This window comes from Varanus komodoensis, unplaced genomic scaffold, assembly GCF_004798865.1.
Source record: "Varanus komodoensis strain SLA01 unplaced genomic scaffold, ASM479886v1 scaffold20_1, whole genome shotgun sequence".
Classification (NCBI taxonomy): domain Eukaryota; kingdom Metazoa; phylum Chordata; class Lepidosauria; order Squamata; family Varanidae; genus Varanus; species Varanus komodoensis.
Window position 1 is genome coordinate 19,969,270 of NW_025335587.1, and position 27,021 is coordinate 19,996,290.

The 27,021-nt window shown below is 49.0% G+C and overlaps 3 protein-coding genes across 6 annotated transcripts in view; 1 reads left to right on the forward strand and 2 right to left on the reverse strand.

The window, feature by feature from the left end:
- On the reverse strand, positions 1-15,418 carry P2RX5 (purinergic receptor P2X 5). 4 transcript variants are annotated; one of them, XM_044430212.1, is made up of 13 exons: positions 15,381-15,418; positions 9,637-9,798; positions 8,850-9,000; positions 8,272-8,343; positions 7,021-7,096; positions 6,073-6,169; positions 5,866-5,946; positions 5,306-5,444; positions 4,532-4,668; positions 3,657-3,750; positions 3,037-3,102; positions 1,987-2,084; positions 1-1,641 (listed from the first exon to the last, which is right to left on the reverse strand). In XM_044430212.1, the coding sequence occupies exons 2-13, from the start codon at positions 9,771-9,773 to the stop codon at positions 1,536-1,538; spliced, it is 1,254 nt and encodes a 417-aa protein (XP_044286147.1). In that variant the 5' UTR covers positions 9,774-9,798; positions 15,381-15,418; the 3' UTR covers positions 1-1,535. The 4 variants fall into 4 exon arrangements, with proteins under 4 accessions (XP_044286147.1, XP_044286146.1, XP_044286148.1 ...); XM_044430211.1 differs by lacking the exon at positions 15,381-15,418 and adding an exon at positions 10,513-11,385; XM_044430213.1 differs by lacking the exon at positions 15,381-15,418 and adding an exon at positions 9,937-11,385 and having other exon boundaries at positions 2,002-2,084.
- Positions 14,950-27,021, reverse strand: part of ITGAE (integrin subunit alpha E) — a gene marked incomplete at its 5' end in the record, with an annotated part of 26,833 nt that continues 14,761 nt past the window's right edge. The window contains 10 exons of the mRNA XM_044430405.1: positions 14,950-15,489; positions 16,645-16,755; positions 16,933-17,028; positions 17,717-17,818; positions 18,064-18,138; positions 23,268-23,375; positions 23,453-23,519; positions 25,032-25,109; positions 26,156-26,235; positions 26,848-26,949. Of these exons, the coding sequence (XP_044286340.1) occupies positions 15,433-15,489; positions 16,645-16,755; positions 16,933-17,028; positions 17,717-17,818; positions 18,064-18,138; positions 23,268-23,375; positions 23,453-23,519; positions 25,032-25,109; positions 26,156-26,235; positions 26,848-26,949 (876 nt within the window). The remainder of the gene's footprint in view (positions 15,490-16,644; positions 16,756-16,932; positions 17,029-17,716; positions 17,819-18,063; positions 18,139-23,267; positions 23,376-23,452; positions 23,520-25,031; positions 25,110-26,155; positions 26,236-26,847; positions 26,950-27,021) is intronic.
- Positions 19,381-24,562, forward strand: HASPIN (histone H3 associated protein kinase). The gene has a single exon (XM_044430208.1). The coding sequence runs from the start codon at positions 19,500-19,502 to the stop codon at positions 22,308-22,310; it is 2,811 nt and encodes a 936-aa protein (XP_044286143.1). The 5' UTR covers positions 19,381-19,499; the 3' UTR covers positions 22,311-24,562.

A 27,021-nucleotide genomic window follows, 5' to 3' on the forward strand; every position in this document is an offset into this window, starting at 1 on the left:
TTCGGCATGGCACAGAATAATTTCTGCCCTTTTAAATGCCCTGAAATCACCTTTGCTATGGTACATTTCACATTTTGTTCACAGTAAGAAAACAAAGACTGATATCAATACTGAGCCACCTTGGATCCCTTGCAAGAAAAAGAAAGAATAGAAATGTAACATAATAATAATAGTAATAGATAAATGGGAAGAAAAGAGCATTTCCTTTAAAAAAATGATTCTATCTCAGATCCTTTCCCATTCTGATCACATCCCACCCATCAGAAAGCCAGAAAATAAGTTTGTCATATATAAATGCTTTTCAACTTCTATTATTCCATGCATGACCTTACACAGAAAATCTCAGACATTGCCTCTTAATAAAGACGCCCTCCAAAAGTAAAGAGGAGATTAGTCCTAAAGAAAGCGAGCAAAGCATTCTGCTCATGAAAAGTTTCTTGGTTCTGGTGAAATGGAAAGCAGGGAAAGAAACAGTGATCTAGAAAGTGAAAGGAACAAAAGATGTCCAGATGGTTTGGGGAGATTGGTGTCGTTTCCTGGCATCAAAGGACACGGCCTCTGCCTTTCAAAATCACAGCTCCACCTTCGGGTTTATCACAGTAGCATCAGTGCAAGCTTGTGGTTTGAACAGTTACCTGTGCCCACCCATGGTTTTAACAGCCAGCATCAATTGTGGAGCTAACCGACTGGCAACCAGACCGCCTCTGTGATTCTTAAAGGTGGAAGAGTCGGGATGGCACCAGAAGTCGCTGTGTTTCTCTCTGCGTGTCACACCGTCCGTCCGTGCAGGCAGGCTGTGAAACCTTTGAACTGCAAAACTTATCTTCTTCTGAGAAGTCAGCCTCTTCCTTCCACAACAGAGAAATCCGGAGTCACACAGGCCAAATGTAAGATGTCCACGTGTCCATTGTCGGTGGAACAATTTCCTTACTAAGTTTAAAGACTCTTGGATGCGGCCTGACGTAGGAACCCACAGCAAGAGTGTGTTCCAGAAAGTCTGGTTAAAATCAAGCAAACTGGTCTGCAGGATGGAATGCAGATGATTTAGAAGGATAAAAAGCACCTGACTTTAATCTCTGACACACCTTCTTCTTCCAGAAATATTTACACATATCTGTAAGGTGAGTCAAAGGCGTTTATCCTCAGTGTTCTGTCCATCCAAGAACGAAAGTCACCTGACTCCACAAAGCATAAATAACCCTTTGACCTGATGAGTTTTGCAGCCCAAAATGGAAGGACCCTGCCACTTTGAACATGGCTACCCAGTCGCTACACCAAAATACTTACTTCCGTGACTCCATTACACAAATACAATGGCTTTGGGGATTGCTTTTTAAATGTTACATCCTGCATTGATCCATGTGGACTCCGTTGGCTCAAGGAACAGAACTTCTCCTGAAAAATAAGGCTCTGCGCAGCTGGAAGGGCCGATCTCGGCCATCCTCTCCTGGGACCACCCAACTTTCCACGAAGCAAATGACACCTCCACTGTTGGCTGAGTCTTGGAGAGTGGCTTGCAGCCATCAGCCGCAGCGTTAGGTCTCGACAGTCTGCAGTTGGCTCACCTGGTCGAGCCCAGACAAGGAATGGTCACTCTGGTTCCCGTTGACGGTCCCTGCCGGTAAAGGCTTCGCTGTGGATCTGCCAGAGACAAAGTCATGGAGGGGCCATGAGAAAATGTCCCTCCTGAGTGATCGCTGCCCGTGGCTTGGTCTGGGGTCCTGACAGACCCTGCTTGGCCTCACCGTGACACCACTGGCCTGGCTTTGTTCGCTCTGCCCATCCCTCGCCCTTCCCGGAAGCCTCCGATTAGCTCTGCTGGGACCCCTGGGAAAAACTAGGCCACCGTGTGTCTTGCAATCCATGCCACGTGGTACAGCAGGATTCTAACTGCTTAGGAGTTCCACCACATCAGGGGAGACAACTAGGGAAGAAAGCCCCTCTGGTGGCAAGCTCAAAAAAACCTCCATTGTAGCATGGACACACCTGAGGGCGACGTACCTCACTTCTTCGTACTTTTTGCCTCGGTAGAAATTGCTCTTCCGGAGGAGATACAACAACACCAGGTCACAGAAGAAGGCTCCCTGCAGATCCGAACAATGCAGTGTGATTACATCCTGCCTGGCTCGAGCTGAGCCTTCGGTGCAGGGACACGCCGGGAGGGGATATTATAGATCTCTTTTTCACATACAGGCAGCCCCCTCGGTCCCACGCACCTTCTGCCCTGGCCATTCCCAGCTCAGCAGTGCACTGGGAACAGTGGTTCCTCTGCTTCGAACTTTCTCTTTACTATTCCCACAGGATTACTCTCTTAAAGATCTCATCAGAAGATCCTTATTCATATTCCAGCCTTTTCCAACCTGGGAAAACTGGGCATAGATTACAGACTACAATTCCCAGCATCCTTTCCTTAATTCCTCTCTAGTCAGCACTGGTTAGGCCTCATCTGGAATACTGTGTGCCGTCCTGGGCACCACAGTTGAAGAAAGAGGCAGACAAGCTGGGAAGGGTCCAGGGAAGGCAACAGGGATGATCCAGGGGGCTGGAAACAAATTCTATCAGGAGGGGTTGAAAGATCTGGGCACATTTAGCCTCAAGAAGACGGATGGGAGATAGGACAGTGCATGACGGGTTGTCAGAAAAAGGAAGGACAGAATCCCTTCTTGATCGCCCCAGAGTGCAGGGCATGGAATCACAGTTGGTCCAAGCCAGGTTCCAGGTGAACATCAAGAAGACCAGTTGGAGCAGCCCAACCACAGGTCCCGTGACCTGGGGAGCTGGTGGGTTCCCCCACCCTGGAGGCCTTCCAGATGCAGCTGGACAGCCATCTGGGAAAGGTGGGTTCACTGGGAGTCCTGCATTGGGCAGGGGGTTGGACCCGATGGCCTGACGGCCCCTTCCAACTCTGGGATTCTGGGCTTGTGAGGCCAGACATCCAAGCATCTGGAAGTGAAGAAGTGCAGAATACAGACGTGTTGATTGATTGAGGCAGATCGATCAGTAATCGCAGGATCAAGGCGCCATCCTGTGACTTACCGCCCCCATCAGTGCTAGGCCAGACCCCACGTTGATGATCGTCGGGATGATGTTAAATTTCCCCGCCTGAAAAAAATGCGAAGAAGGCCTTCCTTCAGACACTTTTCTCAGCGTTCCAGACCAGACGCCAGTGACGGCTGGCATCAGACTCAAGGCTTGCTGAGGAAGTCCTGCCAGAACCAGCCCTCGCCCCCTCTCACTTTTCAAGCTGTGGGTGCCGAATTTTCAGCCCAAGGGCTGAGCTCCAGGGCCACGAAGTTTGCTCGGGTGACTCCCGGGGGGAGTGGGACAGAAGGCAACAGGGGCTGGGCCACAATACCGCAGTCTCCTTTCCCATCCAGTTCCTACGATCAGTCACCAAGCCCTGGGGAGGTGTTTCAGCCCTCAGAGGGACAGAAAACCCCCCAGTGCTTGGAGGGGAAAGAGGGGGAGCCATGAGGGACGGTGAGTGGGGGACCGATTGGCTGATCTTTTTCAATTCTGGGGATGCCCACACTGGACCCCAGGACAGCAAGGAGCCCATCCTTCGCCCTTCTTTTCAGCGGGGCTCACAAAGCGAGGCCGACACTCAGGACACAAAGCTGCGAGATGCGCGGAGCTTCCCACTGAGCGCGCATCACCTTGCCATTCACGATCACATCGAAGCGGATTCCGTATGCCTTGATCAGCGTGCGGAAATCGACGTCAGCCGCATCCCGGTAATACTTGGCAAATCTGGAAACCAGAAAGAAACTTTTTTACCTTTTTTATGCCCTGATAAAGGATGGGAAGTTCTTTTCATTCCAGATTTTGAGGGTTCATCCCAGGAGTGGGCAGGGCTGAAAGCAAAAGAAGGGGGCGAGGATCACAAAAGGCAGCTTATTTTAACTCAAAGGTTTTGCTGCCAGAATTTCAGCTTTCTGAGGAGAATTTCAACCTTTAAGAATGAAGAAAAACACAGAGACATTGGAAACCGTCAAAGCATTTGAGTTTGGGGGAAAGGGGTGAGGCCATCCGGAGGTTTTAGGTCTGAGGTTTTGCACATCTGGTCACAAATTGTGCATGAGAGGAAGACAGAGGCGCTTATTTACTGCAAAACTGCCAGCAATACATAAATCTTTATGCCAAATAAAGAATTCTAAGCTGATCAGCAACTGCATGAGTGCTCAGGAAAGCTGCCTCCGTCTTCCTAGAAATGAAACTAGATGCGAAAACAGGTGGGTAGAAGGGAAACATGCACACAGAGAGAGAGAGAGAGAGAGAGAGAGAGAGAGAGAGAGAGAGAGAGAGGCAGAGACAGACAGACAGACAGAGAACAAATAAAATAAAAGGAATAAATAAAATAAGTAATCAGAGTAGTTCCTCATTTAATGCCAGAATCCTATGCTTAAATTACCCAGGAGGAAAGTCTGCTTGCTTCTGAGCAGGCATGTATAGGACTTCACCCCGTTCACATACACCTGGGAGAAAAGCTTCATCCAAGTCAAGTCAAATTGTCCTCTCCCTCTTCCCTTACCTGAAGTTGTATCCAGAAGAGACGGACTTCTCCGTAAGCCGACTGTCCAGGCGGCTGAAGGAATACTGTGGGTTGCACTGGGATGCTGCTTTATCCAGGTCACAGTTCCAGCTGATCTGAATCCCGATCACGCCGCCCTTAAGAGGAAGGGAAGCACATTTCTTCCGTGGGGTTCTCTGGGCTGAAAGCCACAGCCCCCATCCCTGGCACCAGCCTTCTCCTGCCCGCAGCCTTCCAGAGGAGTGGGACTACAACTCCCATTCCCCCAGCCAGGGATGATCGGTGGAGTGCCCCACCCCTCTGGAGTGCTTTGGGCATCAGGAAACATTTCAACCTTTCAACATGGGGGAGGAAGCTGTACCAAAGGCTGGGAAAAGCTGGGTTGGAGAAAAAAGAGGTGGTATACGGCCACTAGAAACCCTGCGTGGTTGGACGTTCTGCACCCGTGCTCCAAATTATACTGCTAAAATTCAGAAAGCTTGAGTTGAACAGTTGCTTTTGTGGGCTGAGAACCCCAGGAAGTTCTCTGGGGATTCACAGCAAACCTCGGGGTTTGACTGTTTGTTTTGGCCAACAGAGTCCAAGCCAGGAGTCCTCCTGGGACATCCCAGTCATAGACTTTGTCCATGAAACCCAGTATTTCTCCCCTGACTCCTAAGGTCTTTGATAGAGGCAGGTTCCTCCCACCGTCAGCTGCCTTTTATAACTGGAAACGCCAGGGACTGGGCCCAAGACCACTGAGCTATTGCAAGCGGTGGGGAGAAATTTCTGTACCTCTGATGCCATTTCCTGAAAGTTATTCCCAGCCCAGTGGATGAGGTTCCCCAGCAAGAATATGGGACAGTATGGGTGCTCCGGTCCATAGCGGCATGTCTTCAGATAGGTGTCGTCCTTGGTTTCGAGAACGTTGGTTCTGTATTGGGAGATGGAACAAATTAAAAAGCACAGAAACACCCACCCGGAGCCACACGACTATCTAAACCAGTCCGGAGAATGCCTTTACGGAGAAGCCCGGTGGTGCAGGGGCAGAGCCAAGGCAGAAAGGGGTGTGGTAAAATTCAGGGAATATCCATGAATTTTAAGCTTAACACTCTCACCACCAGGAGCAAAGCATTCTGAGAGTTTCAAGCTCTTTATAAGGGGAGAAAATGGCACAAAAGCTGTGAAACAAATTCCATGGGAGAATTTGCATCTCGCTCCTGCTGGCCATACAAGTAAGCCTGGAGAAGGGCAACTGACTCCAGTAACATAAGAACCATCTTAATCCCATTGAATATTCCCAGGCTTCATTCCCAAGCTGCAGGAAGGCAAAACCACACAGAAGAGCAGCTCACTTGCAGAAATGAAACCTGGGGAAGCAGATGGAGTTCTTGATGTAAACAGTGAAGTTCTCGGCATTTGCTAGAAGAGGTTTCCTAAAGAAAAATTCCTTGGATTAGTCATGCATGCATGAAATGGTGGGCTTTAGTAAAAAGGTGGAGTACTTAAGGAGAACTAAAGATAAGAAAGTTTGGATACAAGTTGGAAAAATAACCACTAACTTGGGTCTGCCCCTCTTTTCCACCGGGCACCAAGCTAGTATTTCGCAGGTCCCGCTCTTGTTGGCCCCAGCTTTGAGACAGCGGCCCGTCTTGACACCTGTGGGGCAAACACATTTATTCACAAGAATCACACGGGGCAAGGACTGCTGCTCCCCTGGAAAGGGGGTGTGGGGAAGGCAGGACATCAAACTGCCCTTCCTTCTCTCTCTGTCTCTCTCTCTCTCAGCTGCTCTGCAGTATCCGAGCAAAACGGAGCTTGCAACAGATTCCTCACAATCTTAATCCTTTTTCTTTAAAGTGGCAACCTGGAAAAAGAGCCGACTTCCGTCCTTCTCAGCCGCAATTAGAGAGATGCATTTAGAATGGATACATCAGTGAAAGAAATTGTATTAATGCCAACCTTCCCTCAAATTGCAGGGGAGGTTTTAAGGCTAAAAGTGCTCCATTTCACATGTGCTGCACAGGGGAACATGTGCAAGTCTTTTGATTGGCTCTTTTGCAATTGTATTTCTCAGACAGCAAAATGAGCCGTTCACAGCACCCCGTTATTACCCCCTCTCGGTTTTTAAGGATAGATAAATGCAGCTGTGGCGTAAATACCTCCTTCCCCCTCTTGCTGCCAGCAGAAAGAATAGTTATAAAACCATTAGCAGAAAAAGAGATAGGAGGTGCTGGCATGATTATGGGGGATGTGCTGATGTTTTGTCATGATCTCCTTGCTGCCTTGAATTTCTAAAATAAAACATTTGTTTCAACAACAAATGGTAGTGATCCAGGTGAGAAAGCTCCTTTGGGGCGGTTTTAGTTCTTCTACAAGATCTCAGATATTTCTCCGTGAAAATGTACCTTGAGGGAGCCCAAATGCTTGTGGGTTCCAGACCCACCTATCCTCCCACCCAACTTTGTGAATCCCCTGGAAAGCACACCTTTCGAAAGCATCTGACTTACCATTGCCAGCAATCACCGCTTCCCCAGAAGCGCAGTCACCGTCACGGTAACACAGGGCGTCCGGAATGCTGGGACTCTGTTGGTGGGGAAGGAATTGCTTGGCCTGAATGCCAAACCCCAGGTGGGTCAAACCAAAGTCATGCGGTTCAGCCAAGCATCCAGAGAATGGGGACCCTGTCTTTTTGGCAGCGAACACACTCCTCTGGATGAGACACCAAACCATAGTTGGGTCGAGCCATGGCGACCCAGTTCAGCCAAGCTATGGTTGTTTACCGAGTGATACATTGCATTTATAATTCCAGCCCTTGGGGACACCGATGCTGATATTTTTAAGAACAGAACAAAATTCACAATTCACACAACTCGGCCCATCTAAGGTTACACGGCTGTGCTAAACCACAATTACAATGAAAGCAGGAAGGTGTGGTTAAACCGAATCGCGCTTGGGCTATTTAGCCTTCATCCATTAACATTTATATCCTTCCCTTTCTCCAAGAAATTTCCAGTGGCAAAAGTATTTCCCCCTCTACTTCGTTTATTTTCACGACGACTCTGTGGGGCAGGCGTGTCTGGGAGGTGGTTAGTCAGTGAGTGTCATGACTGAGCTGGGGATTTGATCCTGGATGTCGCCAGTCCTGGCCCGACATTCGAATTCAGCTGCCCCAAACTGGGACCCGCAAGATTTTTTTCAACTTCAACTCCCATCTGTTCCCCGCTCAGCCGCCATGGCCAATGGTCAGGAAAGCTGGGAGAATTCATCCAAAACGGCCAGAGTGGGCTAGTTTGGGAAAAGATACTGCATAATCGGTCTCTCAAATCTGCTTTCAGAAATCTTCTCCCTACCTTTTGTCTGCATTTCTGTAATTTGATTTATACATTTTTCCCCTTGCGGCAATAATTATTTACAATCTCAACCTGTCTTGATTAATAATAATAATTCAAAAGCTGTTAAAAAGTGTACCTATGCTTATTCTGTTGGCCAGAAAAATGAAGAATCGGCATGACTCCAGATGATTGCTTCCAATTCCTGCCAGCCTCACTTAGCATGGACAGTGAGTTGATGACAATCTTTACGTGAGAAACTGAGGAAGGCACAAAATGAGTGCAAATTGTTGCTGAAGCAGCAAGTGGATCACACAGTCCAACCAGACCGATGTGCTAGTGGGTGTGGAGCTGCCCCTGTTGAATTTCTACCGGTTGCGCTAAAGCAGGAATGCAGAACTTTGGGGCTGAAAGCGCTCGGGAGCCTACCTCCGCACAGGTGCTTTGTCGTTGGTTTGGCGTGATGATCAGGTTGGTAATTACGAAGAAGACGCTTTCTCCCTGGAAGGAGTTTAAGGTGTGGAGCAAAGAGAAAAAGAGCAGAAAAGGATCAGATAAGGATTTTTGCAAAAACAGGCTGAGAAGCAAGAGGGAGGGAGGGAGAGAAAAGGAGGAGAAAGGGGGCTCAGAAAAAAGAGACGCAGACAAGGAACTGTGATGATGAAAGGTTATCTTGTCATGGTTTGATGTATTTATTAGGTATTTATTATACTGTAAGCCGTCCAGAGTTACTCATATTGGACGGGGTAAAATATAATAATAAATACATACATACAAATACATAAATAAATACAAGGGAAAGGAGGAAAGGAAAAAGAAAAAGAAGGAAGGGAAAGGGAAGGAAAAAGGGGGGGAGCGCTTTTGCTCCAGGCACTTTTTATTTGAGAAGCAAAGTAAAAAAATCCATAAAATATGAACCCCGCAAAACTCTCACCCAATCCTATGTTCAGATCAGCCCAACACTTGACAACGAACAGAACAGCATAAAATTGAGTTGGCGTCTGCACCTGTGAAGGAATTACGTAGTCCGCCACATCCCACACCTTCTGGCTCAGCTCCGAAGTGTTGGTGAACGCGACTCCTTTCAGCTTGGTGATGACAGAGCTCTGGATGGAGGTGTCCACATCTTGGTATCCCTTTTTAACCATGAACACCCACCTGAAACAGCCATGGAAGGGCAAGCAGACGAAGAAAAGGGCAAGATTTCTTCTGGAGGGGAGAACCGATGTTCTCTGGACATGCTCAGGGGTACTCTTCTGCTTCAGAGGATGCTAGGCAAGCCAGTTCAACCAGCGAGGTGGGCACGGCACCGTTGGGAGACAGCCAAGGCCCTGGTGCCCCACCAGAGGGGAGGCAAACCCCGCAGCGCCAGCCGAGTGCCAGCTCTCCCCAGCACCCACTCCTTCTCTGATGAGGATCGGGGCCTGCAGGCGCTTGGGCTCAGACTGCTGGGACTAAAAGCACTCCAGCACCCCACTTTTGAACTCTGTCCAGCACAAACCTCACAAGCAAGGGATCTTGGCAAGGGGAAGGTCACTGCTCCGGTCCTCGGTTCTCCCAGTTTTTTTTTCTCTGCCCGAGACCCCAGAGCGCTGTAGCCAGTCAAAGGCACGATCTTGGACATGGTATTAGATACGGTCACCTCCCCAGGTTGCTTATCCCACCCGTCTTGGGTTCAGCACTGCAGATCAGCTTTGTGCAGCGGTATTATGTAAATAATATTGCCGCACTAAGAACTAGAATGTCCAGACCCGTCCCTCGCTCCGTCCTCCGCTGCCCGGCGCGTTCTCTTACCCCACAATGTATGCCAAAATGAACAGCTGGACGGCACGATACAGAATCCCCACCTTCTTGTTCTTAGCAATGACATATTTCTCAGTTTTATAATCGAAGAGCGACAAGCACAGTTCCTTCCAGGCAACCTGCCCCATCCTCGTGGCTCACTCAGAGATGCATCTGGAGGAGGAGGAGGAGGAGGAGGAGGAGGAGGAGGAGGAAGGGAAGGGAGGAAGGAAGGAAGGGAGGAAGGAAATGAGGTGTGTTTTAGTCAGAAAAGGCAGCACTGCACAGGGAAAATTAGCCACACGTACAAACCTGAAATGCTTTTCTCCCCTGCTCTGCTCTGCGCTGCTTTGCTCTGCTGCCCTCAGGCATAGTGAGGACCGTTCTCGAAGGAAATGCGGCAGCGGATGCTCGGCTGGTTAGATACGTGCAGCGGCCACTTTGCGGAGCCACCAGCAGGTTCCCGGAATCTCTCGGTCCAGGCAGAGCCCTTCCCATGCCGGCTCGGGCTGCAAGAGTCAAACCGGCACGAGCGCACAAGCCAGTGCAACCCGGCTGCATGCGAATGCAGGCGTGCCCTGGAACATGCAGAGCCAAGCACAGCCAGGGACACAAACACGCAGGAACGTGCAGCGACACGCCGACGCACGCACACCAAGACGTACACCGGTACACCCGAGAACATGCACACAAGCGTTCCTTCACATTCTGTGCATTTTACACTTGAGAATCTGCTCTGTTGGCATGGAAGGTCTGCAGTTGGAGCCCGCGGTTGGTGAAGCTGGACAAACAGCTGCCTTGTGTGTGAGAAACGGCTCCGGCACTCACACTTTAAGTTAGAACTAAGAGGAGCGGCACGAAACGCAAGCAGCACTGTTTTTATTTTACCTTTCGCAAAAGGGCCGTTCTATCTCAGTAGGCACACGCCCGGGCAATGCCAAACAGATGTATTTATCCTTATCTCAGCGTGCCGATTCCCTCCCTCGTTTCCCCACTGGCTGGGTCCTGCAAGGTTGACAGCCTATCCAAAGTGCCTAAAAGCACTGTATGGATTCCACCTCTGTTGATATCTCCCGCTACTCTATCCCAAGCAGGCCCCTGCCCATATTTATGATTCCCTTCTTCGACTCTATCCCAAGCAGCCCCCTGCCCTTATTTATTTATTCATTCCCTTCTTCGGCTGAGCATTCGGCCTAACCTCTCCGTCACAGCTGCCGTTTCCCGTGCTTGACCACAGTTCCTGTTTTAGATAGAACCGCATGTTAAATTGTCAGCAGTTTTTCTTTCGATCCTTCAGGTGTTTGCTCAACTCTCCACATCCTTACCCTCAGTGTGCCTCAGGTTCAGCTCTCTATTCTACTGCAAAAACAACACATCATATTTTTCTCTCATGTGGAAAGTTCGATTTGACAGACCTGGTCTAGAGAGAAGGTCTCGCCAAGGCACCCATCTTTGTCCACACATTTAGTAGCTTTCTAATCATGTGGAATTCATGCAATTTTAGATATATCTGAGACCTGCCATGGTGTGCTTTATTTATTTTAAATTTTTCCATGCCGTCCATTACTAAAAAAGGGTCTGGGCGGCTTACAAGGAACAGGGGTTCCTGTAGGGGTTGCAGGGTTTGGCCAAGACTCGGGAGAGTACCCGCTCAGCCATAAGCTCACCAAGTGACTTTGGGCTGGTCGCTGACTCTTGGTCTCATCTAGCTCATAAAATCATAGAATCATAGAAGAGTAGAGTTGGAAGGGGCCCTGAAGGCCATCCCCCCTGCGGTTGCAGGACGCCACGTCACACCATCCCACTCAGAGGCTGCCCAGTTTCCCCTTGAATGTCTCCGGTGTGGGAGAGCCCCCCACCTCTCCAGGCAGCTGGTCCCACTGCCCTATTGATCTGACCATGAGGAAGCTTCTCCTGATGTCCAGCCTACGTCTGGGTTGCTGCAACTTGACTTGATTATTCTGCATCCTGCATTCTGCTATCAGCAAGAAGAGATCTTGACCTTCCTTGTGAGAGTCTTTGAGGTCCTTATAGAGGGATCTCATGTCCCCCCTCAGCCTTCTCTTCTCAAGGCTCAACAGGCCCAGTTCCCTCAGTCTCTCCTCACAGGGCAGCATTTCCAAACTCTGGGTCATTTTTGTTGCCCTCCGCTGGACCCTTTCTAATTTTCCTGCATCTTCCTTCAATCTTGGTGCCCAGAACTGGACACAGGACTCCAGGCGAGGTCGGACTAGTGAGAACCTCACTGGGCTGTTGTGAGAAAAAAATTGCCAGGCCCATGTGAGCCACCCCCAAGTTCCTTGCAAGGGGAAAAAAGGCTGAATTGCATTAGTAGGCATAGTTTAAAATGGCACAAGGCCAAGAAAGATGCCTTGCATGGCCAATGCGATGCATTTAGTGAATAGTTCAATTAAATCAATCAATAACAATCCAAAACAAGCAGTCGTCTTGCAATGCCAAGAGAACGGCATGAGCAGAACTCAACAGGATGCGCGCCAGCCGGTTGCAGCAAGAAGTGCTGTGCAGAAGCAACCTTGCCGAAAGAGAGCTCCCATTTCTCAGATGAATTCTATAAATAGCTGTCTTTGCCTGGGCGAGCTACCAAAGGTGGGCGTTTTATGCCGCCGCTTTCAGAATTGATCCAACTGCAGCTATGTGCTCCTCTGGCCGCATTTTTGACCCAGAAAAGGAGACGGGGAGCACGCAAAGCTACTCCTGAAGAAATAGCTCCTTGGCGTCTCGAGATTTTCCCATCTCCTGAGACCCGATTCGCTACACTGGACATGCCTGGATTTGAACCCAGCATCTTTTTGTACAAAAGCCGGCTCTGGAGTCAAAATGCAACCACTACCCCATAAAAGGACACAGAAGATGCTACGGGGACTGGTCCTCTACAGCCGGCATCGCCTTTAAATTACCAAGACTTTCGAACTACCCACTAATACTTCAGGTCTCCAGTGTGGTGCCTACCAGATTCTCCGGTTTTAGTTCCATTTTTTAAGAGTGCTTGAAACATGTATTTTGAAAGCTGGGAAGAAAACTGGCTTGCTGCCAAGTGCAGGGTTGTAATGCCCTCTTCTTTTGGGTTCAAAAGTAAGATCTTCTGTTGTTTGGAGCTTACTCTTGTTTCTGCTTTGTTGCTTTGTAGATGGTGACTTTTCTTCTCGCCCATTTGCCTCCCTCAGGCATGTTGTCCTGCCCCCACAACACACACTCAATTCTAAAGGAGCCCATCGACTCCAGAAAATGGGGGGAAAAACCACACTTAAAAACAATGTGCCCCCATTTTTCCTGTGTTTCCACCCTAGGTCTTCATATCTCTGATCAGAAACATTTGTCAATTTACTGAAATTTCTCCACAGGTCTCATCAACTACTTTTCAATAGTTTCTCATTTTCATTCTGTTTTTAAAAAGTACCCATAGTGGTTACTCATCTCCAAAGACAGAAGATAAAATAGGTCATATGCGTACATGAGCATGCAAGCACACGAGTGCAAACACCAGGATTAAAAATATAGTGGTACAACTCCTGGAATGGTTGCTTTAAAGGCGGACCAACCCAAGCTGTGATCAGAGCTTAAATCCCGACCACAGCAAAGCAGAAGCAATCTTGGACCCGAAAAGAAGAGATTGATCTAGAGTGAACTTTTAGCCGTTTTCACATCCTGTCTTCCCTCCAGGGGCACATAAAAGATCTCCCCCTCACATATAATATTATGGGGAAGCTATTAATAGCCTCAGTGCTAACCCAGGAACATTTCCACAGGAGGATAACAAAGTGATCTTTGGGTCTGGCCTGGAGCCATTAAAACATAGAGCAAAGGAAGGAGACAGAATGGAGACGGAAAAGAAGAAAGCCATCCCCAAAACACACCAAAGAACTAAAACACACCGAGGCTCTTGCGATGGGTGCGGCATATAAATGTGTCAAATAAATAAATAACCCATCCCAGCATTCGGCAGCTTAAGGCCCTTTCTGCCAGGAATGAACTCCAGGCGAGGTATTTCAGCTTGTTAGAATGGACCCTCCAATCATGAATTGAATGCTTTGTCATTTTTTTAACGTTAAGCTATTAATTTAAAAGATGCGCATCATGCGATCAGGCGTCCTTCATTTCTGTATTATACGACAAATCGGAAAACTCACCCATTTGCTTGGAAATCCCCAACGGCTCATCCAATTACGGGATTGTTTGACCTGCTTTCACGCCCTGGAGAGTCATAGAAAAAGTTCCCCCAAGAAGACACTAATTGGTGCAGATATCTAATTATGCGCAATTACGGGCAAGTGTCTGTATCGCCTCTTGTTTGGAGAGACAACCAAACCTTCTTGGTTTCGGCACAAAAGCAGAGAATACGACCTGCCAAGGGTGCTCCACAAGCTGACTGGTTGCATTAATTCATGAAACATGGTTATAAAAAGCTTTGATCAGTGAATAAATAGGATGCATTGGGTCTAAGGTAAAGGTTTCCCCTTGACGTTAAGTCCAGTCATGCCTGACTCTCGGGGGTGGCGCTCATCTCCGTTTCCTGGACGAGGGAGCCGGCGTTTGTCCGCAGACAGTCTCCGTGGCCATGTGGCCGGCAGGACTAAACACCAAAGTGCTGTTACCTGCCCACCGAAGTGGCACCTTTTTATCTACTTGCATTTGGATGCTTCTGAGCTGCAAGGTTGGCAGGAGCTGGGACAGAGCAACAGGAACTCGCCCCGTTGGGCAGATTCGAACCGGCGACCTTCCGATCAACCAGCCCAGCAGCACAGCGGTTTAACCCACTGCGCCACCTGCAGTCCCACATTGGGTCTAATGGAGAACAAAAGAGGGGATCGCAATGTCCTGTTGCATCCAAGCTGCATTAGCTTGTTTAAGGGAAGCTTCAGTGGCACTGAAGTTGCATCCTATTTAACAAAAATGTTGTGCTTTGCATTTTCTGGCTGCCGCAACGTCTCATTAATAAGGGCTTCTCTAAGTCAGCTAATTGCTGTCATTGTGATAGGACTATTAATTCTTTTAATCATACATTATTGGTGATGCCAAGTAGTTGTGTCTCTTTGGGGTGGAAGGTATAATAGAGAAAAACTTTGTATAGAACACTCTGATGTTTTCTGATGTACATTTTTAAGGTATCTACCTGTTTCTTGCAAATTAAAGCAAGATTAATGCAAATAGTTTTTCCACACCCTGCTGACAGCTAGAAGGCTGGTACTACAACACTAGAAAGTTAAGAGCCTACCTCCTGTAACATAGTGCATCAAAGACCTAACGATTCTTTTGATACTTGAGTGGATGACACACAGATGCCCCTATTATATGGACACATATATGGATAGTTTGCCTTATTTATTTATAATTTCTGTACCACCCACCAGCCGAAGTTCTCTGGGTGGTACACAAGCGTTCACTGACGCTTACACATACCTATATCCATTTAGATCCGACATGATGAGGAAGCAGCAAAACCAGCTGTGTCAAGGATGATACACAGTTTATGGAATACAGAGTTAGAATACGTACACGGATTATTAATCAACAGACAGAGATAATCTCATATACATTATCTCTGCACTCCCCGTCCTACTTCCGGGGATTCCCTCTTATATTCCTCCAGTCTCTCACTTAGGACAGCTTACAAGGGGAGGCAGCAGAACATGGATAAAACAAAACAACCCCACCCACCACCAAAAGGGGAAAAAGGATAAAGATATATTATGGCCCCTCTTCAATTTAGCCTAGTCCAATTCTTAATGGAGTCTTACAGGAACAGGTTTCGCTTGGTTCTATTTTGCAATCTTGTTCCGTCCTTATTTCTCAGGAATTGCGCCGTTGCTCCATTCCGGCTTTGTACTTTCTTTTGAAAAAGCCACACTGGGAAGGGGGAAAAAAGACAAATCAAAAAGAAAAAAAGTGCTGGGATTCTGGCAACTTCTGTTGGCTTTGTTTCTAAACTGTCATTCTGACTAGTGGATTGATCAGGAAGATAAAAATAACTGATTTCTCAGTTAAAGGAAGTTTTTGCCTAGGAAAACGCTCCTTCTGGCCCTCTGAAAAACACCCCCTTTGGAATCGGGATTGTTCAAGGAAAGGAGTTGGGACGTCTCCTTTTCCCTCGCTGTTACTTTTTTGAGACTTTTAGTACATCCTATGTTTGATCTGATTATGTCTTATCTTCCACTGTTTTTCTTAGCTGACTTCAGAAAGGCAGCAAAGAAACACAATTCTGGGGGTAAGACTGAGAGCCGCAGGAGGAGAATGATGGAAACCACGCTGAGTTCTCCAAAAAAAGACAGGATAAAAATCAAATAAGTCAGTCAAGCATACATTTTTCAGGGCTGACAGCAAGAGAAAAGTTCAAAGCTGTCGGCACACTCCTCAGCGCTGGCAGAAATTAGCATCAGGCCCCCAGTGCCGCTGTGTCCTGGGTCGCACCCTCATTCCAGGTCGCTTTGCCCGTCCGGTGTGTGTGGGAGGCTGCAGAGGCCGTGATCCCAAACCCAGTCCAGGCTGAGCGCCCAGCTGCTACCGCTGTCCCAGCCACCGTATTTCTCCCGCCACCGACTTTGTACCAGAGAGGAGGCGTCCCTGCATGCCGGCCTCTCTGACAAAATAGCCCTTCCCCCAAACAACGATGTGGGCCCTACACCTGAAGCCCTCGCCGCGTCGCTTCTGCTTCTAGGAGCTGCATAAAAAGGCAGGGTCAAAAATCACAAAGCACCCGCTTCTTTTTCCTTGCAGCTTTACCGCCACGAAGCTGTGGAAGCTGTGGCGGAGGCATTTCGAACGATTCCAAAATGGGGAGGAGTTTGCACAAAGGCCGGGAAACCCCAAATGTGTGGTGATGGAGGGGGACCAGGGAGGGGACAGGAGAAAAGGTTAGGGTTAGTGCCAGAGGGCACTATAGACCCCTTCGAACCGCTGCTCACAAAATAGTCCAGTAAGGCACAGATGTGCTGACCGTAACAACAGTTGAGAATGACACTCAGTTGCATGTGAGTTTGGGCCACGTGACTAAAAAACACTGACCTTATAAAGACAGAATATGATGAAGATCAAGGTTACGAATCCGGCAACAGAGCTTCCAATAATAGCTGGGAGGAAATTGGGTGTTTCCTGCTTCAGAAATTTAACACTGATCTGAATATAAAGAAGCAAAACAGGTTTAGCAGAATACTGTGTTTCTGCGGGGATGTTGTTTGCAAAGTTGTGCAGCTCTCTCCAGCCTGGACACCTTTGGATAGGGTGGACTATGACTCCCATCATCCCCAGGAGTGGGGAAGGGGTATGCCCCCCCAGGCCCATCTCCCTAGTCACCTTAGCTTTGTGGTTTCCTCTCTTCAAGTCCATATAGTGGCTGCTGTCGAAAATAATCTCCCCTAGAACCTCCAATTCCATATTTTCTTTTAAGACCTAAAGGAAGAAAATAGACATAGAAACAGAGCGAGTCGGAAGGGACCTCCCAGGCCATCTAGTCTGACCTCCGGCTCCAACCAGCTCCGCTCACGACATGCCCACCATGTGGACGTCCAGCCTATCCTTGAATACCCTCACCGATGGGGCCTCAACCGCCTCCCGTGGAAGCCCATTCCACACCCTCGGGGTCCTGACTGTCAGGAAGTGCTTCCTGGCATCCAAATGGAACCTTGGCTCCCTGAGCTTTGCTCCGTTGGGGCGCATCCTGCCTTCCTCTGCAGGGGAGAACAGGTCTCTGCCCACCTCCGTGGGACACCCCCTCACATACCTGTATGTCGCCAATATAGCTTATAGACCACATGCAGTTGCACTATTATCTGGGACCTTTTGGGTTTTCCCATCTGTAAAATGGGTTGATGGCAATGGGTATGACAGCGGGGCCTCTCCCCAAGGTGGTGTTGAAACCATGTTGCCAACTTCCACTTTCACTGCACCTCTGCAGTGAAGTAACCCCATGTGCAGAACCACAGCGGGTAAAATTTTCCTCTTCCGTCTCTCTGCTCCAGGAAGCGTCAGTTGCCACACTAATTCCAAGTCCTTCTCTGGAGGTCTCCACCAAACGGGGAAGGGCAGGTGGCTATCATGGAGAGGGCCTTTTTGGTGGGATCTCTCTCCTGCCACCTACCTGCAAGGAATCAGCTAAAGGCATCTCTGCGGTCACTGTCACCTCCTCCCTCTCCGACGTGATGGTGCAGTTCACAGCCTGGAACGTGACTGCTTGGCTACTCTGAAAGAGCAAAATGAAGTTTCAGATCAAAGTGTGGGCAACAGAGGAGAGAATTAGTGAGCGCTTGGCTGGCAGAGCCATCGCACACTGACGGACCCTCCACGAATCGCACAGGATGCTGGCTAGAGTGACCACACACTGCAATTCAGAAAACATACATGCTTTTAACGTCTCCTTAGCTCTTCGGGAAGCCAAAAGGCAGGATTCGAACAAACAAACTCCAGCTCTCCTCTCCCCTATTTTACCTGAGGGTCTTCCTTTCCAAAGTTCATTTTTCCATTCTGGCTGAAACCAGTCTCGGTTTTACACACTGTGCTATTCTGGTGAAAAAAGAGAAAATGTTATGGTAAGGCAGGATTGATGGCTTAGAATTTTTGATTGTATGTTCTTGGCTAGCAGTCTACGGAAAGGGACACAGCAAAGCTCTTCCTCTCCAAAGGTGCACAGATTTCATTTAGTCTCTTACCTGTGATCATTTCATGGATTGGTAAGTTGCTTTCATTCCATCAGCTGCTGCTTGACAGAATTGGAGCATTTTCCTAGTTTGGAAAGGTATGCCTCAACTTCCTCACAGTATATGTAACTTTTGCAGGTGTGTAACATTTTGTGAGCTCAGCATACAGCCATTTACCAGAACATACGTGGACGTGCATACAGAGTGCTATACCGCAGAGGCTGAAGGTAGATCAATGATCAATAGAAAGTTGTTTGGTTGTGGTTTGTTGTACTTTCGTGTAGTTGAATTTGCTTTCAGTGTCAAAAAATGGTTCAGTGTCAGTGTCAAAAAATGGTTCACAACTCTTCCTGCATCAACTCCATGAACACACTCAAAGGAAGACTTCAGTGACCCTTCATTCAAGTTAGATTAATTACTTTAACCTGTGCTATGCCCTAAGTCCAATCAAAAATATTTTAAAATATTGAAGACTTCAATCTTATACAGTGTATAACCATCCATTTAACTCAAATAAGGTTTATTTCTGCAGGCATATTCGCAATACATGAATATGTACTTATTTACTGTTATTTTTAAATAGTATTGAAAACAATGCTTTACTCGATTATTTGATTGATATCCCACTTTTCTTGCAAAGAACTCAAAGAGTCTTACATAATTCTCCTTCTCCTGCTCCCAATCTTATTTTAATCTTTAAGTAAAGACAATAATTTCACTTATTTTTAATTCACACTTTCTTTCTCCATGGACAGCGCTCAACTGGACAGGGTTTGAGCCAAGCTTGCTCATTGACCACCAAATGGCGTCCTTCGGCCCTCAAGGCTCCCGAACCGGAAATTAGGGCGCACAGACCGCCGGTCCAACTTCCCCTTCCCTCTATGACCACCGACCATAGAGAGGACAAGGGCCAGAGAGGGCAAGCCGACGCGAATCGCTCCCCCACCCGCCCTCTCGCGCCGCGCCACACTTCGCGAGAGCGCCTTACCTTCCTATTGGCTGAACTTACCGCCACCCCCGCGGCCCGAATTCTCGCGAGAAGCGCGGGGCGGCGCGGAGTTTTCCTCGCGATAGCTGGATTTGAAATGGCGGCGGGCGCGCTGGACGGCCCGTTCTGGCCTGCCTAAGCGGGGCCGCCCGGCGAAGACCAGCAAGGCCCCGCCCGCCCGTTTCCGGCCGGCCACTTCCCGTCGCTCCGCTCCGTCCGGCCGGCCTGGCTCCGCTCGCATGGAGAAGCCCCGGCCGACGCTGGTGAGGACCTACTCGGGGCTGCGGGGGAAGCAAGGCCGAGGAGCAGGAGCGAGGAGGGGCGGCGGGCCTGGGCCTGGGCCTGCTGGCGGCCTGAGGCGCCTCCCGCGGCCCGCCCTGTGGGTCTCGCCCCGGATCGACCCCAAGCAGCTTTTCAACACCAGCTCCTCCGGGGAGGTCACCACCTCCTCCTCCTCCCCCTCCCGCGACGACGACTCGGATTTCCTGTCCCCCAGGCGCCGACTGCGGGAAAAGCCGCTCAGAGTCAAGGATGTGAAGCAGGAAGAGAGGGGCAAGCAGGGTCGAGAGCAGCCCAAGGAGAACTGGGACCCGAATCGGGCCTCAGATACCCACCCCAAGGCTGGTGGTGGGGCAAGCGATCTGTGGCCCCCCACGCCGTTGCGCAGGAACGTCACCCACCGGCACCGTGCGCGGAGGCCCCTCGCCAGGGGTCAGATTGGGCAGCTGCCCCCTCTGTTGTGCAGCACACCCCAGCCGCCCTGCCTGACCCCACAGGTGGTGGAAAGGGATTGGGCTGGGGAGAAGGAAGGGGGAGGGAGTGTTCTCCAGGGCAGTAGGCCTCCCTCCTGCCTCCTTTGCTCTCAGGGCAGCTTCCCGCAGGAAGAGGACTTCTATGGCACCTGTGATTATGTCCTCTCAGAACTGAGCTTGCTGAAGATGGATGGGGACGCTCAGGAGATGGGAGGCAGTTTGGAGCAATTTGGACAAGACAGCTCTCGAAGCCGGCAGCGGAAGTATTCCCACGTGGATTCCCAGGCAGGGTCTCGGATGCAGCTCAGCCAGTTGTCCTGCACACCCGTTCAAAGCCACTTTCCTGGACAGCTTTGTAAGAACTGGAGCAAGACAGGCGCATCCTTGGGAAACCAGGAGCAGCTCACAACCCATCTAGGGAGTTCGTCATCCAGCCCCAACACAGATGACGGTCAAGCTCTGTCCATTTCTCCAAAGAGTAACATTGCCTCATTGAGTCCTTCTCGGGGAGCGTTACAGCTTCAGGCTAGAATGTGCGATGGCAAAATTGCGCTCTCTAATCCAAAAGATGCCATCCCTCTTCCTGCCAAGAGGCAGCAGATCTCTGTTCCACTTGTGGAGCTAAATGGCACTTTCTCAGAGGAGCTGATAGAATTGGACCAAAGTAGCCCCCAGTTCCAGCCTGTAGTGCTCCTGGACAATCAAGTGGTACCAAACTGGTTGGCTACTCACTCCTCTAGAAAGCAAGCCTCAGGCTACTGTTTTGAAAAAAAAGACACTTCACAATCAGATTCTCCATGTGCCTTGCCTGGAAGGTCTAGCACCAGAAATACCAGTCAGGTGGTCCCTGCTGGAACCACTGGCAAAAAATCTTGCATCATGGGTTTCAGTTCCAGTCGGTGGAGGCAGCACAGGAAGCTTGAGCAAATCAGACACAAGAAAAACTTGGGGTGGAAGCAGCAGACCAACTCCTTCCTCCAAGGGCCCATGGAGGATGATCTTCCTTTGTCTCTGTCTCCAGACAGCACATTGAAGAACTCCGGTTTGTGGCGCAGAATTCGAGCCTCTTTATCCCTCCACAAGAAAAAGAAAATCCTGTCCGAGGCTGAAAGTTTTAACAGCAGCATTGCTGGCACACCTGTCAAATCCCACCTTGCAGAGCCCTCCAAGATCCCCTTCACTCAAAAGCTGGGTTATTCGATTTGTCCCACCTCTTCAATGGTCTTGCTGTCATCCATGACCTCGTTCTTCTCACCTGAGGTGGCACTGACAGATGCTGAAAAAGTGTACGGGGAGTGCCAGCAGAGGGGCCCCATTCCCTTCGAGGACTGCATCTCCTCAGAAAAGATGCAGAAATGTGAGAAAATCGGAGAGGGGGTATTTGGAGAGGTTTTCAGGACAGAGGGTGAGCAGGGAGCCGTGGCGTTAAAAATTATTCCCATTGAAGGGAGCAACAGAGTCAATGGGGAGCCTCAGAAAACCTTCAGTGAGATCCTGCCCGAGATCATCATTTCCAAAGAGCTCAGCCTCTTGGCGGAAGAGAAGGTTAACCAAACGTCTGGCTTCATTCGGCTGTATTCGGTACACTGTGTGCAGGGGGCTTACCCTGAGCCCCTCTTGAGCGCCTGGGATGAGTATCACAGGCTGAGAGAGTCTGAGAATGACCGGCCAGACTTCTTTGGAGACCAGCAGCTCTTCATGGTCCTGGAATTTGAATTTGGAGGCACTGACCTGGAGAACATGCGGCACCAGCAGCTGAACTCTGTGGCTGTGGCCAAGAGCCTGTTGCAACAAGTCACAGCTTCCCTCGCTGTGGCCGAGGAGGCACTGCGGTTCGAGCACCGGGACCTCCACTGGGGGAACGTGCTGGTCAGGAAGACCCGCTTAAAGGATGTGAGCATCACACTGAATGGGGAAACCCGCCTCCTTCCTACACAAGGTTACCTCGTGAACATTATTGATTATACCTTCTCCAGGTTGGAGCGGGACGGCTTGACCGTATACTGTGACCTTTCCACTGATACAGAGGTGTTCCAAGGTCAAGGGGATTATCAGTTTGACATTTACAGGCAGATGAGAGAGGAAAACGCGAACAACTGGGCTGGCTACTCCCCCCACAGCAACGTCTTGTGGCTCCACTACCTGGCGGACAAACTTCTAAAAGAGGTGACTTACAAAAGGAGGCCCAAGACATCTTCCATGAAACAGACTGAGAAGCAGCTCAAGCTGTTCTCCGAAGAGGTTCTCGGCTTCAGATCTGCCACAGATCTGCTCAATGCGAGCACTTTGTTCCAGTGAATAACTGGGTCTTGCGTGCTAAAAGAACCGGGCAAAAACCTGACACACAGCTCTTAGGTATTATGTATATAGCAGAAAGGGCATTATATAGTCTTTGTTTCTGAAGTGCTATTTTTGTAGTGGCTGGGAGAACATAGCTTTACTCACTCTGTCTTATTTCCTTCCTCATAGCTCCAAAGACTACTCTAAGGTTCAGAGCTTGTCCCCGCCCCCCTTTCCCCGAAGACCAGGAGGGCATAAAAATTCTTGTTTTAAAAGCAGGAGGCAGATTCAGCCCTGTTGGTTCTCCAAACGGTTGCACCCCTCACCTTGCAGCCCTCCTCCTCTGCCCAAGCAAATGATTTTACTCCTGTTGTAGCACCCGCAGGAACATCCAAAAGCGCTGGCAAAGCTCTTATCCCCAAGTCCCTCCAAAAGATTAATTAAAAAAATTACAAAACACCAGTGCACCTGGCTGTCCTTCCAGTTCCTGAATCTGCAGCTGGTCGGCGGTGCATGAAAATTAAACTAGGCACAGGAGAAGAGGCTAGGAGGCCCAGGAGAAAGCAGGGAAGCAGAGACTTGGGTGGTGTGGGAGAAACAAGCTAGAGGCTGGGAGTGAGGAGGGCACGAAGGGAAAAGGCCTGTAAGGACGGAAAAGGATTACAGAGGAGCTTCCCGTTTCCTCCCAGCTTCTGGCCTCACCAGCTTTTTCCCCCTCGTCTCTTGACCAGCCAGGGCAGCCATTCTGTGCCTGGCCACCTGCCCCACAGCAGTTCCCAAGTGCCTGGAGGTGCCCACGGGGGACCACCGGTTTAGGTGCTTCCGTCATTGCTGTTTTCCCCCAAGCCACTTTATGCTGACGGAGAGGACCTTTTGCCCACGTGATTTCACATGAGGGAAGCCTGTTACAAATTTTTTGGAAAAGCAGAGCTGATTCTCATGCTGAAGGAGAGAAACAGCTGCCAAAAGAATTACCTGTCTCCCGGTCACCTTCATCACATTTGCCAGCGGCTGGTTGTCTATCATAATGGGGATCCAGATCCTCAAGTGAAACGGCACCCCAAACGGGTTTTTCCCATTGATCTGCAAAGAGGAGACCCCTGGGGGTTAGAGGCAGCTCGTTCCAGGACATGGGGACGGGCCCGCAGCCTTGCACTTACATTGAAGGTGAAGTGGGTGCTCTGGAGGGATCCGTCGCCTAGGATCACATTCACAGTGGGGATTGGCCTGCAGGCAAATAGGTGTGTGTATATATAAATTAAGACAGCAATTTGATACCTTAAAAAAGGAAAACACATTTGGGACAGAGGGCTCACGGTGTCACCCAAGTCACCCACCCAGGTGAATCCATGAATAGCTGAGTTCTCTCAGATCCATGAGATCAGACCCATCATAATTCTTTTTTTGGAAAATCTTCACTGTCCTACAACAAGTGGGGCATCCAGTGCTGCCCCCCCCCGTGTTGGATTGCAACTCCCATCAGCCCCAGCCAGCATGGCCAGTGAAGGAGCATGATCAAGTGTGATGTCCAACGGCATCTGGAAGGGCAGCGGGTCTATTTATTTGTTCCATACTCCATCTTTCTACCCAAAAGGGCAAAACAGGTTAGCTTGAGGTTACTCACATAGGTAAAGGCTCAGGGTGACATTCAAGAATTTAAACAAAGCCAGCGTTAAAAACATTCAGCCTGTTAAATCAAGTGCAGCAATTAGTTTAAAAAATCCTGTCCGATACCACATGAGCACCCTACTTCATGCCGCCTCACCATTGGCTGTGCTACCTCAGGCTGATGGGAATTGCTGTGAACGGCATACTTTACACACTGTTCTTAGGAGGGGGAAGAACAGAGATTCCCGTTGATTCTCCAGGTGTATGAGTGCCGTGGCAGAAAAGAAAATGCTTAGGACGAAACCAAAGCTTGCTGGCTTCAGAATGGGGGTTTTTTCTTCCCTTGGCAATCTCCATTTTCAGAGCTAAGGAATGTTGTCATATCAGGCGAAACTCTAAAGGCGAACTCCTAAGCAACAAAGATTCCTGTAGCACCTTAGAAGATGACTTACAGAAGTTAGCTTTACTGGACAGTGAGGCAGCACAATCCAAAATGCACAGCTGGATGATACTTTAGTCCTCTTCCTGGACTTGGTACAAATGCAGGCGATACGGGACTTTTGTACGACTGAGCCTGATGATTTTTTTTTGGAGAACTTGGAAACTTGCACAGTTTTGCAGAATTTTAATTGGTTTTAATAAAGGTGATGTAAGTGCTATGATTAGTATCTGCCTATAGTTTACTTATTTAATTTGTTTAAAGGCTTCCTGTTGGCACCACACTAAGTTTAACAAATTTATGGTGGAAATCTTATGCATGTTCAGACAGAAAAAAGTTTGCATCCCCCTGCCACCCAAAGGCTTACGACCTTATTTACTTGGTTAGCTTTAAAGGTTCTACTGGTTTCCATATTGCTTTTTTCACTCTGAACCAACTAGAGTCCTTCAGGTGCTGTCAGCAAAAGTTTATACCGCAATGCGTACCCTGCAATACTGACCAAGCCTCCAGGATTAAAAAGCTCAAGGAGCTTATGCTAGCAAAACGGTGCAATACCAAACCTTCAAGTTATTCTCAACTAAGGAAGGCAATTTAATCCATCTTCAAAGCAAATTCATCCCCAGATAAACACCTGCAGCTCCTGTGACACTGGAGAATGCAACCATAGTTTGGCTGCTCCCGAGGCCATTTACCTGCCGAGGATGGCGCTGAAGGCGTATTTGACACGGAGAGAACGTTCTTCTATCAGGGTTGTGCTATTGCTGTTGGTGCTGTGAAAGCAAAAGCAACCTGGCAGCATTCTGGGCCTTGCTCAAGCTCTCACTGCTTTCCCCAAAGGGTGCATGCAGTTGCTTTGCCCATCAGACACTGTCTAGGATTTGACCCTCTGCCCTGGGAGAAGCATTTCGGCCTTAGAGAAGGGAAGAGTGCACAACGGGGGTCAGGACACCCGCAAACAGAGTGCTTGGCGGGGAAAGACACTGCAGTCAAGAGAAGACCAGAAGTCTGGAGTGGGTGTACAGGTGGGCTGGATTTGGATTGCCAGACCTGGCCTCTTGCAGCGTCAAATCAGGGCACAGAAGTCTCCTTTTCTGAGCCCTCCTTGCCAGCTGGGCTTGCCTGTCGCGTTTCCTGCTTATTGTACCGAACTGGCATTCAAGTTTTTATCACTGAGTGCCAAACTCATTCTAGTGATCAGAGGAGATTATCTTTAAACATAGGCAATGCCGCTCTTTTCTGCAAAAACAGAGAGCAGGGCTTCTCCTGGGTAATGTTACATGAGGCATAACACAGACATAATCGATGCCTTTAATTAGACCTTTGCACCGTTTAGTGTCTGTCTGGGGGACCCTTTTGCCACAACTCTCCAGGGCCTGAATGTAGGCAAAACGATTCTGCAATTGGATACACCCACTGGAATTTCCAAAGCACACGGCTATGATGTCTCTTGGGCCTCTTTGGCATGTGGCTGGAGGTAAAATCGAGCGACATCTGATCAACAAAAGGGCTGTTCCAAAGTCATTCACCATCATCACATGCCTCTCTCTCTTAAATGAATAGTGAACATTATACCAAAACAAGCAACAAAAGACGTTTGAAGATTATTGTTTCACTTATGTAAGGTCAAAAAGCACAAAAAACCCCCAGAAACACCATTTTGTTTCCTTTAAAGCAGAAGTCTCCCAACTCAATCAAAAGCATAAAATCTCTCTGTATCCCAGTTTTATCTGCCTGGCCTTGCTTGTGTTGCTGGACTGGTAACCAAAAGGAACACTTTTGCTGGAATTTACAAGCAAGAGTAGCGGAATTTACTTACTTGTTAACGCTAACTGTGAGGTTGGCCAAGCTGCCGGGGAACCTTTTTCCATCGAGTTGCCAGATGACCGAGAAATGGGCCTGTGTCACAACCGGGAGGGAGGGAGAGAGGGGAGATTGAAAAAGAGCAAAAACTCCTGGACTCGTAGGAGGCCCTCCCCCTTCGCTGCACAGTCTTTGAAACAACTATTTGGTGGTCTGTTGGCTCGGGTGAGACTAATAGTTCCCACCTACGATTTCCTACCAGTCCCTTCCCTTGATGTGGTCTCAGCAGCACAGGCAGAGTCGCTTAATTCTAACCCCCCACCAGCTGTACAAGATACAACCCCAGAAGCCCTGTGCTGGCAAGCTCTTGTCAGCTGTGCTAAGCAGGGGTAACAGAAAAGGGGACTTTTTTGGTTCTAGTTTTTCTAAGCCCCTGCATGTTCTAAATTCCACCAATGGCACACACAGCCCCTTCTCTTCCATAGGGTTTGTGCAAGGTCTGTTCAAGCCAACAGACCTGCTGCTTCTCCCCACAACCTCCACTGTAGGTCAAAATCCTGCAGCTAATGCATCCGAAATGTTTTGCAGACCTTTCGTGATGAGCCCAGTCGAAGGCTCAGGAATGGACAGCAAGGAAAAGTCTGCTTAAGGGAGAGCTTTCAGTTGGATGAATCAAGAAACACAAAATCTGCTGTGGTGATGACTTACCGTGTTTGCCTTGAACACAGGGTGCCCAACCTTGCAGCTCAGAGAGGAGAATTGCTTTGGAGCAAGCTCAGAGGCAACACACTGAATGACTGGCGTGGAAACCTGTGGAAACACCGAGTCTTAAACATTAACCTCCATAATGTGCAATCCCATATAAAAATGTCAAAACTCAAG